Source organism: Protomyctophum bolini (genome assembly GCF_963924005.1).
Source record: "Protomyctophum bolini genome assembly, chromosome: 23".
Classification (NCBI taxonomy): domain Eukaryota; kingdom Metazoa; phylum Chordata; class Actinopteri; order Myctophiformes; family Myctophidae; genus Protomyctophum; species Protomyctophum bolini.
The window spans coordinates 17,189,842-17,204,114 of record NC_137884.1 but is presented as its reverse complement, the minus strand read 5'-3'; the positions used below and the strand labels follow the sequence as shown (position 1 = coordinate 17,204,114).

Here is a 14,273-nt window from a genome sequence, read left to right as displayed (position 1 = left end):
ATAATCACAAACATGAATTATGTTTGTTATTTACAGCTAGGTAGAGTAGTGAGATGAAATGGAAAAGGGGCGAGCGTACATGTTACCCTACAGAGCTAGTGGATTTTGATCACAGATCCATTCATAGTTGTTCTCGGCAACTTACAGTATGAGAACTCACGGTGAAGCCCCCTCACCCCAACCGCCCATCTTTTGGGGCTTTTGTTCTCATTTATATTCACTTTCGCATGTTATGATATATATATGAACCTTTATTGAGAAAAGGATATCCCCTTGAGATGTATCTATCTATCTCATTTTCGAGGGGGTCCAGCAATATGATGTTTTCATGTTAAGTATAGTGGGTGGTGATTAGAGAGGTCTTACGTGCTCTCCTGGTGAACATCTCGCAGTGCTCACTGGGTGGTCCGAAGCCCGCTCCGTTGTAGGCTCGGACCTCGATGAGGTAATGGGCGTCTGGAAGCATGAACTCCAGTCGGGTCTGGTTCGCCGTGGCCGGGACAAAGATACGATTGGCTCCGGGCTCTGTGTCATCATACTTCACCCAGTATTTGACCTGAAGAATGGGGTTGATATAGATCAAATAGTTGAAAGTGTGATATTTTCAGGGATGACAACTGAGCCAAACAAAAGTTTATGCCAGTCAACTCAATTGAAGTAGACATATTCATGAAGCACAAAAAAACAGGGTTAACCAAAGCGTACAGCTGTACAGCCTGTGAATAAAACCCATACCTGATACCCTTCAATGTATTGTTGTAGGCCTGTACCAGTGTCTACCACTGGCAACCACCATACGAGAGCTTCATGGGAGGACACTGGCCTGGCATAGACATCTGTAGGAGACTCATACGGCACTAGAGAGGGAGTGGGAGAAGGAGGAGGGGAGAGAGAGTGAAGATGAGAGAAGATGAGCGAGAAAAGCTAAATAAAATGAAAGAAAAGGACAGATAAGTTAAAACAAAAGCACAGTTTTGAACAACACTATACTGCACAGTACATACAGTATACAATCCGAGCCAACCCAAGGCACAGATAGGAGGGGAAAGAGGCACACCACTTATGTAGACACACTATAGCCTGACAACGCAGAGCTAGCAGCACTGCAGATAGATTGGAGTGGAGGGTCCCGAGTTGGTGTTGGCCAGTCTGCACTGTCTGCACCGTCGCATTTATATATGTAGTACATATGCACGATTATTCTTGAAAACCAGATGCTAAAGTGAACCTTTGTTCAAATGTTAATTTGAATGTAGACTACGTAAGCTACTTACAGTATATTACAGTGTTATATCTGTTATAAGTAGGAGTTTAGGGGTTGTAATATCTACAGTATCAGTATGGTAGGGAAAACAAATTGGAAAACATAATATGCCCTCACCTTCTCGTGGGTAGTAGATGACCTTGGTGAGGCTGTATGGGCCGTCTCCCTTCATGTTGAATGACTTGACCTTCACCTGGATTTCGCGGACCTGGAAGTCCTTGTCTGTGATCAGGAACTCCTTATCACTGACCGTAAAGCGGCGGGTCTCGGGGTCGGAGATGGTCTTGTACCACCAGTCGTAGGCGTCGTGGGCCTTGAAGGCCACAATGTAGCCAAACTTCTTGCCGGAGAAGTGCCATGGCTGCACTGGCTATAGGAGGGTTTGGGAGGAGGACACAACATGAGAGTACAGTTATCAACGATCACGTTTTATTAGTTTGTACACCTTTACTTCAATGCTCCTTCTATATTTGCACGCTTGTAGTAGCCTAAACTTTCTAAATTACACAGTGGTGGCCGAACGGTTTGCGGAGCGGACAAGGCATTGAACCCCTACCATGAAATGTTCTATGAGCAGGGCGGCAGGGCCTGGCTGTAAACAAGTTCTTGAGCTTAGTCCAGTTACCCTGGGTAAACATAGTACCTTTCCTTTCCTTACAATGAATGTCCATGGTTTATATGGTTTTAGTACTTAAATAATATTCCAAAGCAATGTAGAGTTACACATACAATATATTATATAATTATATTGACATATAGCTGCCAGCAGCAATACTGCAATATGCAAGGACTGCAATATGAAAACGCAGTAAGCCATAGAAACATAATAGACTGAAATGGAGAGAAAGAACGAAATAGAAACATCTGCGCAGAGTTCTGAGGGATTGTGGATAATGCATGTCTTTATCATGTTGCTTATAATGGCAGAAGATTTCAAACTCTTGTTAAAAAATGTATTATCAAGACAAAGGGTTGTCAATTTATCTGCCCTTTGTCAGCCTTCTGATTGGTCCCCGACTGACTAAACAGGCAGGCTCCTTCTGCCTTGTCACGCCCTGGTTCCACCTTGTTAATGTTGAAACGTTGTTGCTAAAACATTATTTTTTGGAAAAAACTAAAAACAAACATGATATGCCCAGTCACCATGCTGCACCTGTGATGTTCCTTTTTACTGACACCAAGTTTAAAATAAGAATTGAGTGCACAGAATATCAATATGAAGAAACTGAAAATTATTATTTCAATGGTAGTGGATGGAGAGAGGATTTTTGTCCAACCATGAAACGGCAACCAATGGGTGCAAAGAGGGGCACAACCATGGGCGGGACTTGACAAAGGGTGTAGTATTCTAACAATGTTTTTATCATCATTCCTGGTCAGTTTAGCCGCGGCCTGGAATTAAACCTGTGAAATGACGTTGACCTAATCAGCTCATAAGATCAATGAAGCATAGAACACATTTTTATATAAATAGCAACATTATGCGTGTTAAGTTTACATTGAAATACTTACTGTCCAAGTAATGACGATCTCACCACCTCTACCTCCATAACCGGCTACGTCAGTAGGTGCCACCACTGGAGCTGTTAAATACATTTTATGTTAGGCTTATTCTTTCACTCACTCTCTCACTCTCTCCCCCTACATTCCTACCGGCATCCCAGGTTTTGATCTTGAGAGAAGGGATGCTGGCCTCTCCTGGGCCATACTGGTTGTGGGCGATGATCCTGAAATAGTACTCCATCCACGGGTACAGGTCTACCACATCCGCCATCTCAGCATTACCGTCCAGATTGGCGGGGGCTGACGGAGACAGTAAAAAAGAATCCACATGTTTTTAACATTATCATTATGATTAATAGTAATAGTAGTAGAAGTAGTAGTAGCACTAGTATTAGTAAAAGTAGTAGAAGTACTGTAGAGGTGGCAGTAGGTTTAGTAGTAGCAGCAGCAATAGTTTTATTATTTTATTATTAGTATTATTAGTTGCAGCAGTACAAGTCGTAGTAGAAGTACTGTAGTAGTGGCAATAGTATTAGTAATAGTAGCAGTAGTAGAAGCAGTGCTTTAACTTCTGAGAGAAACTGCTGCTCTCATCTAGTTTAGGGTAGACAGTAGTTAAGGGAAGGGACAAACACAGTTCTTGAGCTGATGTGGTCAGTTTGTTAACAGGTGAGTTATTTGTATTTTATTTTATTAATTGTACTACTGTATTTGTCATTTGGGCATGCTGAATAAATCATCAGTTGAAGTAAATATGATTAATTTGGTCATTGTTATGTTTATGGAGTATCATTGTCCATAGGCTATCAATGTCAGTAAGTCATTCGTGCTATTTGCGTGATAGAACTTTGAAACAAAAAAATGCATACAGGCGTTCATTGGATTACTACCTACACAAAAAGCCAATGAGTCAGTGGTGTTGCTGTGAACTCACAGGTGAGAGCGTCCCTCCAGTCATCTTCATGCAGGGCCCAAAAATGCCTGGTCTGGATGGTGTAGTAGAGGATGGGGCTGTTGTGGTCTGCTCCTTTACTCCACAACAACTTCACCCACTTGTCTCCGATGTCCTCAACCCGAATGATGCCGGGGGGCCCGGGGACACCTAGGGCACCGCGTGAGTGGGGTGTGAAAAATGGATGGATTTAATTTAACTACGTCAGCAGTTAAATGAAGGTGCATGTACCTGTAATTTCTGTGTATTTTTAGGTGCCCGTGTTGAAACGACGGTCCTCTTAATCTCTGTTACGTTATAGGGCACATAAGGGGTCCTTCATATTATGGCATACGGTACCAATAAGGATCTGATAAGGGGTAAGTGCCTATGCTTATGGATATTAAGGACTCAAAAGACTAAGAAGGTTAAAAGGGCGATTCTCGCCAAGAATTTTCACTGAAACTTACCGGCAGAGATTGGATGTCCATTCGGGGTGAGACACCCTGCGAGCTGCATCCTACATCTGCCTGAAGGGCACGTTCAACAAGTGGCTCCGAATAGAAGCCAAATCATAACACGGCGGCTTAAGTTAATATCTTTCCAAACCGCAATCATATTGTGAGAGCAGAATGGTCAGAAATGCTGTATGAATATAGTCCATTAAAGACATTACTTAACTTTACATACTGGAGCAGTTCCTGAAAATGATGAATGTGCCGTTGTGTTCTCATTGTTTATTCACCATTTACATGGAAACTCAATGTTGATGAACACGCTGTAGTGTGCATGCCACGTCGCTAGGTGGCGGTGACGGACTGCCAGATAGACCAGTCACCCATGTACATGAAGAACAACCATGCGGTTCGACTTCCTATCAAAGATGTTTGTTTACATCAGGGGTTCTCAACCCGTGGGTCGCGACCCCTCGGGGGGTCCCCAAATTATTAAAAAAGAAAAATAAATTTCAACTGAATGGCTGGAAAATGGAAATGAGTGTATTGTATGGTGTATTGTCTCCATTATTAAGGTTATTGTAGCAGTCAATTTATATTGGGGGTCGGGAGGGGGCGGGGCAGGGGTCCAGAGATGTTGCCAACGCATTTTCGTGGGTCCCCAGCGAAAAACGTTGAGAACCCCTGGTTTACATCATGGTTAACATTCACCATCGCTACATTTGTATTTGTAGGATGTGCGGGGCGAGGAAGTGCTTGCTCATTTTAGGAACTCCATATATCACCTATGGCTCTGCATCAATGTAATAAACATATGCGTTGTGAACCCACGCCATGATGTCACAAGTTTTGCGGATTGGTGTTTTCACTCTGTATGCGTTTTCACCCCCCAAAAACGCCATTCTCGCAAACAATACTTTATTATGGCGTTTCCTATGAACACCGTTCTCGTGTAAAAGGGGTCTCAGAGTGATCACCATGACATGCTTACACAGATTGTTCTGGAGAATCACGGGAGCAGAGCCACACCGCCAAAAATCGTTTTCTCAAAGATTGTCGGACTGAACTGCTATAACATCAATCATTTATGATGATGGCTACCCCATCATTTAAATTTACTCTAACATTGTGAGTTACAATAAGACTAAACTCTGAAGAACAGATTCCAGCATTGTTGTCTGTGGGAATGAAAACATACAGTAAGTGCCCCACTGGAAGAGGAGGGCCTAACGCCTAAGCACATTTTTTTAATACTTTAAATACTTCCCCTTTGAGTAAAGATTTTTGGTACTGACCTACAACCTTGAGGTCAGTATCAGCGGTGGCATTGTCCACCACTGTCTGGGCTGTGCAGGTGTAGCGACCCTCGTGCCAAACCTGGACGTTATGAATCATCAGGTCACCAGTGCCTTCTCCATCCTGAGAGAGAGAGAGAGAATGAAATTCGATTTTAGATTAGACCTATAGGAGTGCACCTGAGCTCTAAAAAAAAACAAACATACTTTTTAGTGCCATTGTTTTCTTATTCTTTATACATTTATATTTTCCTGTATATTTAGGTTCTATAGAGAGTAGACTAAAGCACTTTCAATGTGTTTTTATTCACGTATGGAAATTCTGATAATTTGTGTCTGTTAAATAAACACAGTGTTGTATAGAGCACCGAAGTCCTGAAGTCACTTTCGGAAGAGGGCGTCAGTCCCCAGGTTCATGTATTTTTTTTTTGCATTGAAATCACCATAGGGGGATTTTAGATCTCTTCATATAAGAACTGCGTTTGAAAAATAAACCGATCACCCCGGCCTTTTCACTCATATGGATATGAAGCATCGACTGAAGGTGGAAATGTACAAATATACCCAAAGAGTAACATAATAAGCGTTAGAAACGAGTCAAATAACCCAGAGACTACATTTCCGGGTAGGCGGGTGGCTGCATCTGCCAGTCGCACAACATAAACTGAATCTAAAATCCCCCGATGGGGATTATAATGCAATAAAAAAAATACATGAACCTGTGTACTGGCGCCCTCTACTGAAAGTGACGTCAGACTTCGGTGCTCCATTGTATATTGCTGTGCCGATCAGTGCATGCACACTCAATGCACATTATGCAACATAAGCTGTCTTTCGACTTTCGAGTGAACGTCTACTGGTGTTTGAGGCTGTGGGCATTGCCAGTTGTCATGGGATGTGTGTAAACTCGTAGCCGGTTTAAAGTTACCATGTACTGTAATTGAAACCACAGGTCGCAGATTACTATGAAAACCTGCAAAACCTGTCAGTTAGTCCGTCCGTCACGCCTCGTGACACGCTCCATATATGGCCGTCAGGGTGTACAGTGTTAATTGGGTTAATAACAATATCACTGACAGGCTTGGTTCTTTAGAAATGGGACCAGATTTGACTGAGGGACTGCCATTGGATTTTTTTGAATTTTCGTTTTTTCATGTCATAACATGAAAGCAGGGAATAATAGCTTCAAATTGACATATAGGTTGTTCAGTTTGACCCACCAGTTTTAGAGATATGGAGTAATGTCTTGCAGAAAACAGCGAGTTGAGAATAGAGGCTTGAAAGGTTCACTTCTGTGGTCTCTAACATTACACCTAGCTACATGGCTAAGTAGATGTGAAGTGCATCTCCTACTGTACCATGATGCGCTCGTAGTGCTGCCACTCTGCGTCAAAGTCGATGACTCTGTGGTCAATGGCCCAGATGAAGACAACGTCCAGCATGGGGTCATAAGAAGCAGAACAGCTCAGGATCACCTCCTCACCAACCTTGCCATACGTGTCCTCGGGAACCACCGTGAGACTGGTAGCCTCTGCAGATTTTTTAATTATTGTTTGTTAGTTATTTAATCAGCAAAGTTAATTCGGAACCAGTTCTCATTTATAACAACCTGGAATGATTTAGTGCTGGGCAATAGGGCAATATTTTAGACCAAATACTACAATATCAATATTGTGAGGATATAATATCTTATTGTGACGATAATATAGTATACAAGATTACAAGTATAAAACACTTGTATGATATTACAATATCCAAAATCCCAGATGATATCTAGTCTCATAGCATCACGCACACCCACACCTGTGATGGTGAGGGTACCAGAGCTGTTGGCCTTCCCTCTGTCATTCTCTGCAAAGCAGCTGTACACCCCCTCATCGTTCGTAGTGGCATTAAGGATCTCCAGAGTCCCATCGGACATGATGGAGATCCTGGAATAGACAAACAATGAACATGGATCGTAGCCTTAATCGTGACTCTGTCTTTCTAACACAGAAGCCAAACATTGTAACACACAGTAACAACATACAGTCTCATTGTGCGTCAGATAACTGTAACTGGAGAAGTAGAGACAAAAGGGATCCCAAGGTCTGAACGACCAAAACGTTGCTCAATAAATCTAATTCTGCAAGTGAAGACAGTGTGCGGGATCCATTTTTTCTCTACTTCTCCAGGACATAATATGCCTATAAAATAGGCAAATACATATAGGCCTAATGGGGGCACCACAGTGGGGCACCACTGATATAGCCACCAATCCCCTATTTCAGCTATTTTCATCAGTATGCTACAGTTGTACCGACCTTGAATTGTTGAACAGCAGTTCTTTACCCTTCTTCCAGGTGAACCGGGGTCTTGGGGCTGCTCTGGGTTTACATTCAATCACGACCCGGTTATCTTGAGCTCCAAGAAGCTGCCTCTTAACTGGGTTAAGCTCAAATGTAGGACCATAGGCTAGAAAGACAAACATTTCAAAATGAGGACTCAAGTTGTTGATTCCTAAACCTTTCCCATTTCAAATGTAAAAGTCTGGTGTGACAAATTCTTATATTGTTACAATTACAATACAGCAGGGCTTCTTGAAGCGGGTGCCGTGGCACCTCATGGTGCCTTTACGAAAGTGCCTCAGAATACTTGAAAATGTGATAATATTTGGAATTTATCAATGTCACTTCAGTTTAGACCCTCTTCTTACTGTATACTTAGTAAAACGGACCTGAGTTAAACCGTACTTGGTGTGATCTTTTTCAGCATACAGTACACCAAGTCTCTTCACCAAATGGCTATTTTTGGTGAATATTCCGCCCAGAATACGGATGCTGGGGTTTAAGTGATTCAACCCAGTTTTCTTTGTGACATACTGTATCTTCGGGGGAATTATTTATATACATGTATCTACATACCGTTAATATGACAAAAGGTGCTATAAAGTAGCAATTCAATTCAGGGGTGCCATGGATGAAAAAATATATTTACAGGCGTGACATGTCAAATAACTAAAATGTATGTCTTTCAAAATGGAACCTTGTATATTATACAACTTTCCAGGGTCCCTGGTCAGAACCTTATTTAAATGAATAAATATTGCTGCTACTGTAAATCTGAATTAAAACAATTTTCCAAAACAATTTTTGATAATGACATCAGTCAGTATTTGGCTCTAGCTAGCTTAATGTATATTCTACGGCTACCCAACATCTTGGTAGGTAGCCAAGCAATTGTGAGCACCTTGGGAGACCAGACAGCCACTGGCCAATAACTAAAATATTTTTTTATTTCCATGGATTGGACTGTACATCTATTCAGGGTCAAATGAGAATGCAATTTACTACGTTTGACTTACCGACTACTCGCAGCTCAGCATTTGCATATTTGATTCCCCAGAAGTTTTCAGCAATACATTGATACATTCCAGAGTCGTCAAATGTCAAACTGGAAAACTTCAGCTCTCCTTTTCCATACTGAAACAAAACACACAGACCAAGCAAAAACAGGATAAGCCGAGAAAGAACGTTTGTATAATCTCTGTGGACCATTGGTGGACAAAAACTGTGTAGATCACACAAAAAAAAGCAGTGCAGTAGGGAGTCTATCGTTTGCAATTCAGTAACATACTGCAATTTTGGAGTCAACAAAGACCACAATTTCCGGCATTTCCGTTGGCAGAAACACAAGTCCACTCACTCTCCACTTTATACATGTTAAGTAATGATAACCATAATGTTGGAATACCTATTTCAAGCGAAGTTGACTTTAATACCGTTCGTATTAAACGGTTGGTTTCCTCAAACATCTAACAAACCATTGTATGCTTTGGAAAATGGTCAGAAGTAATGTAAAGTAGTAAATTGTAGTCAGTGGACTACTCATGCAAGACCACTGCATAGACCTTTAAAGATGGAGTGATTTTGGTGATTTTATTTAGAAGTTTCAGTCTTAAACAGAAGGCTGTGTGCTTCTGAACCAATCAGAGCGTCGCATCCACCCTTCAGGCTATGGGTTGTATAGCTCCGCAACCATGGAGTTGTTTGTTTTTGCTTTACAAGTCAGATACAGAACTACGAGGCTTATTTCTCTAACCTATAATGTTTTCAGATACATATTGTAACGTTTAGCACCCTGAGCTGGAGTCGAACGGGATAACCTTTTACGCAGAGCCTGGTAGTCGATGGTCACTGAGGGGGCTCTTGTTTTACAGGCGACCGGATTAAGGTTGGTGAGGGGTCCGTTAAAACGACCGGATTAAGGTTGGTGAGGGGTCCGTTAAAACGACCGGATTAAGGTTGGTGAGGGGTCCGTTAAAACGACCGGATTAAGATTGGTGAGGGGTCTGTTAAAACGACCGGATTAAGGTTGGTGAGGGGTCCGTTAAAACGACCGGATTAAGGTTGGTGAGGGGTCCGTTAAAACGACCGGATTAAGGTTGTGTGAAAGTGAAAGTAAAAGATGAATGTTCATTTTGCTGCTTTATTTCGTTTTAGCGATTTTAGCTATTTTTGACAGGGGGCAGGGACATTCGAACATGGGGCTAAATATGTATTTTTTTACAAAATGTTATAACAAATTTAAAAAAGAATTACGATAGGGGGGCCTGCCATACTGTGTTGTAGGCTCAATATGTCAGTTTGTCATCTCCTCCTTGGTGCAGTTGGTGGCGTAAGTGATACTTTTAGATGGTTAAAATAAGCTCTATATTTCAATAGAAATAGTAACAGGAAACATTTTCAGGTTGCGACTCATACACCATGCAGGATAAGCAAGTGAATTCTGACACTTGCACCCCCCTTTAACGTTTCGTGAATGAACATTAGTGAAAGAAACGAGGTCATGAATTCTCACCATGTATCCATCTTTGTACCAGCGTATATAGGGGAAGGGCTTCCCCGACGCCATGCAGCGCATGGTGTGCTCCGAACCAATGTCTATCTGTGTATTGTTGATGGTCTCAGCCCACTCTGGTGCAGCTGCCAATCACAAACATCAATGAGAAAATTATGTATCCGTCACAAAAGCCTGCATGATACATTGGAAATGTCATATTTCTTGTTATAATTTCAAATTAAAACAATAACAATAGACCTTTAAGTCAATTCCCTCACATTCTCAAAAGGGGGGGGGACACAACTAATACTACAAATACACTGTCAGTTCTCTTCAGTGAAGTAAACTGTAATTAGGACCAAAGGATATGTTTTTCTACACTAAACTTACTGAACAAAACAATCCCACTGCCAAGAGCCAAGTCACTTTCCAAGATGATTATTTGAAAACTGGTTGATTCACGCAAAAATATACTAGGTTATTCATTAATTTGAATTTGAAAGCAGATATATTATAATCTCACTGTATCGTGGGGCGGCGGGGTGGTTGGTTTTACTTTTTTACACTGCCTGATTGAATAGCTTGTATCAGAGTAACAGAGTAAATATCACTGCTAATACGCATCCAACAAAACAGATACAGTGACTTTAGTCTCATAAAAAATGTTACTTACACTCCACATAGAGCCAGGCCTTATGCCAGTCCTTTCCTTTGGTGTTGATGGCCTCACACTCATAAGCTCCGACATCCTCATACTGGACGTTGAAAAGGTGGAGCACCGCCCCTGATTCACTGATCTCGTGGTTGGCTGGGAGGTCTGTGGCATCCACTTTCCTCCACACAATATCAGGGATGGGGCTGAATAAACAAGCAAAGCATTTTTAAAGAAATGGGACTTGTAAGATGTGTCCAGCACCGTATTCTGAAAATGGGATGTGCATATCGTTTTCCTTCTTTACACTTGTAAGATATGTCATTGATTGATTCCCAAAAAAATAAAAAGTGTGCCCCTTATCAGTTCAATATGGGACACACTTATTCAATACGTTACCGAATAGGAAGAATGGGCTAGATGAGCCAGTGGGTAATTTGAACCACCCCCTTTATCTACTAAGATAGAATACTTATGTGACCTTACTGTAAATCTAGTAAACATCTATCATTTACACCTGGCTGTTCATGTGGAAAGTAGAAAACTAACCAAAAATTAAAAAATTAACCAAATGTCAAAGGTAAATTGAGTCAATTAGCCCTTCGCTAAATCCCACCCCAAAAAGCGATTGTCCAATGCCAATCCAAATGGTTTAGCAACTGTCGCTATGCAGGTCAAGCAAGCTTTCGCAATCTCATAGCTGTCAATGTTATTTTGCATGGCTGTGTTGTTGAACATATACACGGCTTAACGTCAAGAAAGTTACACGACTGACCCACCCAGGTGATGGCGATAATACTAATTAGTATATAAGACCGTAGTTCGTGCAACATGAAAACTCCTGTAGGGTGGTCGTTAAAATGTCATGCAGATTTGTCCAGTGCATAGCCTGCTGCAGGTCTGAAAAACATATATTAAAAGGTTCTGGAAAAAAATTAAACTTAATTTAATTGGTTTTATAATATTGTTTAAATAACCATTAAGAAAATGAAAAGGGAAATGTGTTATTAGAATATTTTTTATATAATATTAGTTAATAATGGTAGATGTTTTGATTTTACTGCCATCAAAATGTTTCTTGTGTGGTTCATCTTACCCCAAAGGGACGATTCCTTATGTCAAGGGACGTTTGGCAACCCTAGTGGGAGGGTGACATTTCAAGCTAAACTGTTGCGCCCGGGGTGAAAGCAACAGAGTGACAGGTTTCCTGTGTTATAAGCGACACAAATATTATTTCGCCTGGTGTGAACGCACCTTTACAAACAGATACAAGAACACACTGTGGCGTTTTACTGTGCACAGTGTTGTGTGAACTGGTTGTTCTAATAACACGTCTGACGCAGACATACTTTCCCAGAGCGAAGCACTCCAGGCTGATGTTGGAGGCCAGCATTGCTGTGGTGTCTGGGAACTTCACCATGATCTCTGATCGGTATTTCTTCTCCTCAGCTGCAGAAACAAAGAGAGATACTCTAATTAACAACTAAACTAAATTGTTAAATTGTTAAAATAGTGATGCTGGGACTAAGGGTAATAATGTTCATCAAATTCATTGTTGATGACGTGTAGCCTGGGCTGGGATCCAGACTGATTCGCTCCGTTTGGCAGTTTTTTCAAAAGCAATTATAGCCAAACTTGTACATCAGCTATTTGAGCCTGCAACACCATTTTACGGCAAAGTATAAATAAGGCTTAAGCCCAAACCAAATTGCAACTCCTTGCAGCTAGTCACAACTCATTGCAACAAAACAGGTCAACCACACCAATGCAACTCCTTGCAACTAGTCAGTAGTTGCATACTGTATTGTTGCAAGGTGAATCTTTCGTGCGGTTTGGGCTTTAAAGCAGCTTAAAGCAACTTTCCTCTTCTATCCTGGATTTGACCATTGAGCTATACTGTATAGGCTGCCTGCTTGCTCAGGGGACATTTTTTATGTTGACCATCAGGCCAATTACAGAGTTTCCTCTGGCTTCGCCCTGCCCAAGCATAGTTCACCCATCTTTCGGGACCTTATTTAGTGACCGAATTTATATCCCATATTGGAAAATGTACATTTCTAAGTGGAGGGGGAGGCCACTGACCGTCCTTGGGTGGCGTGGGGATGAGTTGGGTGAACTTGGAGAAGACACTCTTGCCGATGACGGGGCTAGAGACAAAGCAGGAGTAGTTGCCGGCGTCCTGCGCCTCCACCTTGGCAATGTACAGGTTCCCTGTCTTCTGGGAAACAAAACGGCGGCGGTCCGTATGAAGGAAGATTGGGAACTCGTTGTAGATCCAGCGGTATGATACCTCGGCTGGGAAATGGGAGAACACACACACACACACACACACACACACACACACACACACACACACACTCTTATCTCTTGTTTATCACTTTATTACCTAAAATGACATTTTCGGGGGGGTTTTCGCTTGAATATCGTAGAGAATTTCAGAGGATGTAAATAAAATCGACCTCACTTTATGTCAATCACGCTTGCAAATTGCCTCCGAATATATATATATATATATGCGCATGCGTATGGGGAATGCGCATGCGTCGGTGCTGCACCCCAAACGCCGAACACCACTGACAGCCTCGCCAAAACTGGCCGTTTTAAACCATTTCCAGGCATTAATTTTACTTTATTTTTTTAATCATGGTAGTTGTAACGGTCTACTTTAAGTAACTTTGTAAACTAATTACACGCCCGCCATCATCCGATGCCTACCTGCGGCCACCGGCCTAGCAGCGTTTCCTGCAATGACAGCCTGACAGCTAGTTTGACAGCCACCCAGCTTGACTAGTCATCCCAACCACCAGAGAGGAGAAACCACCTCCCGGCTTACCCGACGCCAATTCAACGCAGCAGGCCCAGACTCTGGGCCTTGCGGGTAAGTTCCGAACCTCAACGGGAACTACTATACTGCCTACTGTCATACCAATTCAACGCTGCGGGCCACTGTATGTGGCCCTCGCCGGTGCGTCCCGCACTAAAACTCTGCCTGTCACCCAATACCTCACTGTAACTTGCATATTTTCATCATCAAAATCACTTTTACTGGCCATAGTTCTTTTTTTATCCCCAGACAACATGACAACAGTACATACCTCATCATCCTCCGACTGTGACAGCTGCCTCCGCTTAACCGAGAAGGTGTCCCTACTCGAGGACAGAATCTCCAGTCTGTACAAAATCCGCGACAATGAACTCTTCATAGACTCCATACTCCACATCACCCAAGGACCGACCTCGGACCCCTCCGAGATCTCAATTGGACCCGCTCCAGTGGCGGCTGTGTATGACGACACTCTTCCGGCATGCTTGGATACTCCTGGGCCCGTCCTAGACGTCCCCAGGCGCCCTG

The 14,273-nt window shown here is 42.3% G+C and overlaps 1 protein-coding gene across 1 annotated transcript in view; it reads right to left on the bottom strand.

Moving 5' to 3' along the window:
* Positions 1-14,273, bottom strand: part of cntn1b (contactin 1b) — a 35,832-nt gene that overhangs the window by 5,503 nt on the left and 16,056 nt on the right. Inside the window, exons 7-21 of the mRNA XM_080757665.1 lie at positions 13,004-13,216; positions 12,271-12,370; positions 10,943-11,127; positions 10,288-10,412; positions 8,792-8,909; positions 7,752-7,902; positions 7,252-7,379; positions 6,807-6,979; positions 5,449-5,572; positions 3,702-3,869; positions 2,918-3,067; positions 2,777-2,847; positions 1,382-1,634; positions 736-857; positions 367-556 (exon numbers count right to left, since the gene is read on the bottom strand). Of these exons, the coding sequence (XP_080613791.1) occupies positions 367-556; positions 736-857; positions 1,382-1,634; positions 2,777-2,847; positions 2,918-3,067; positions 3,702-3,869; positions 5,449-5,572; positions 6,807-6,979; positions 7,252-7,379; positions 7,752-7,902; positions 8,792-8,909; positions 10,288-10,412; positions 10,943-11,127; positions 12,271-12,370; positions 13,004-13,216 (2,271 nt within the window). The remainder of the gene's footprint in view (positions 1-366; positions 557-735; positions 858-1,381; positions 1,635-2,776; positions 2,848-2,917; positions 3,068-3,701; positions 3,870-5,448; positions 5,573-6,806; positions 6,980-7,251; positions 7,380-7,751; positions 7,903-8,791; positions 8,910-10,287; positions 10,413-10,942; positions 11,128-12,270; positions 12,371-13,003; positions 13,217-14,273) is intronic.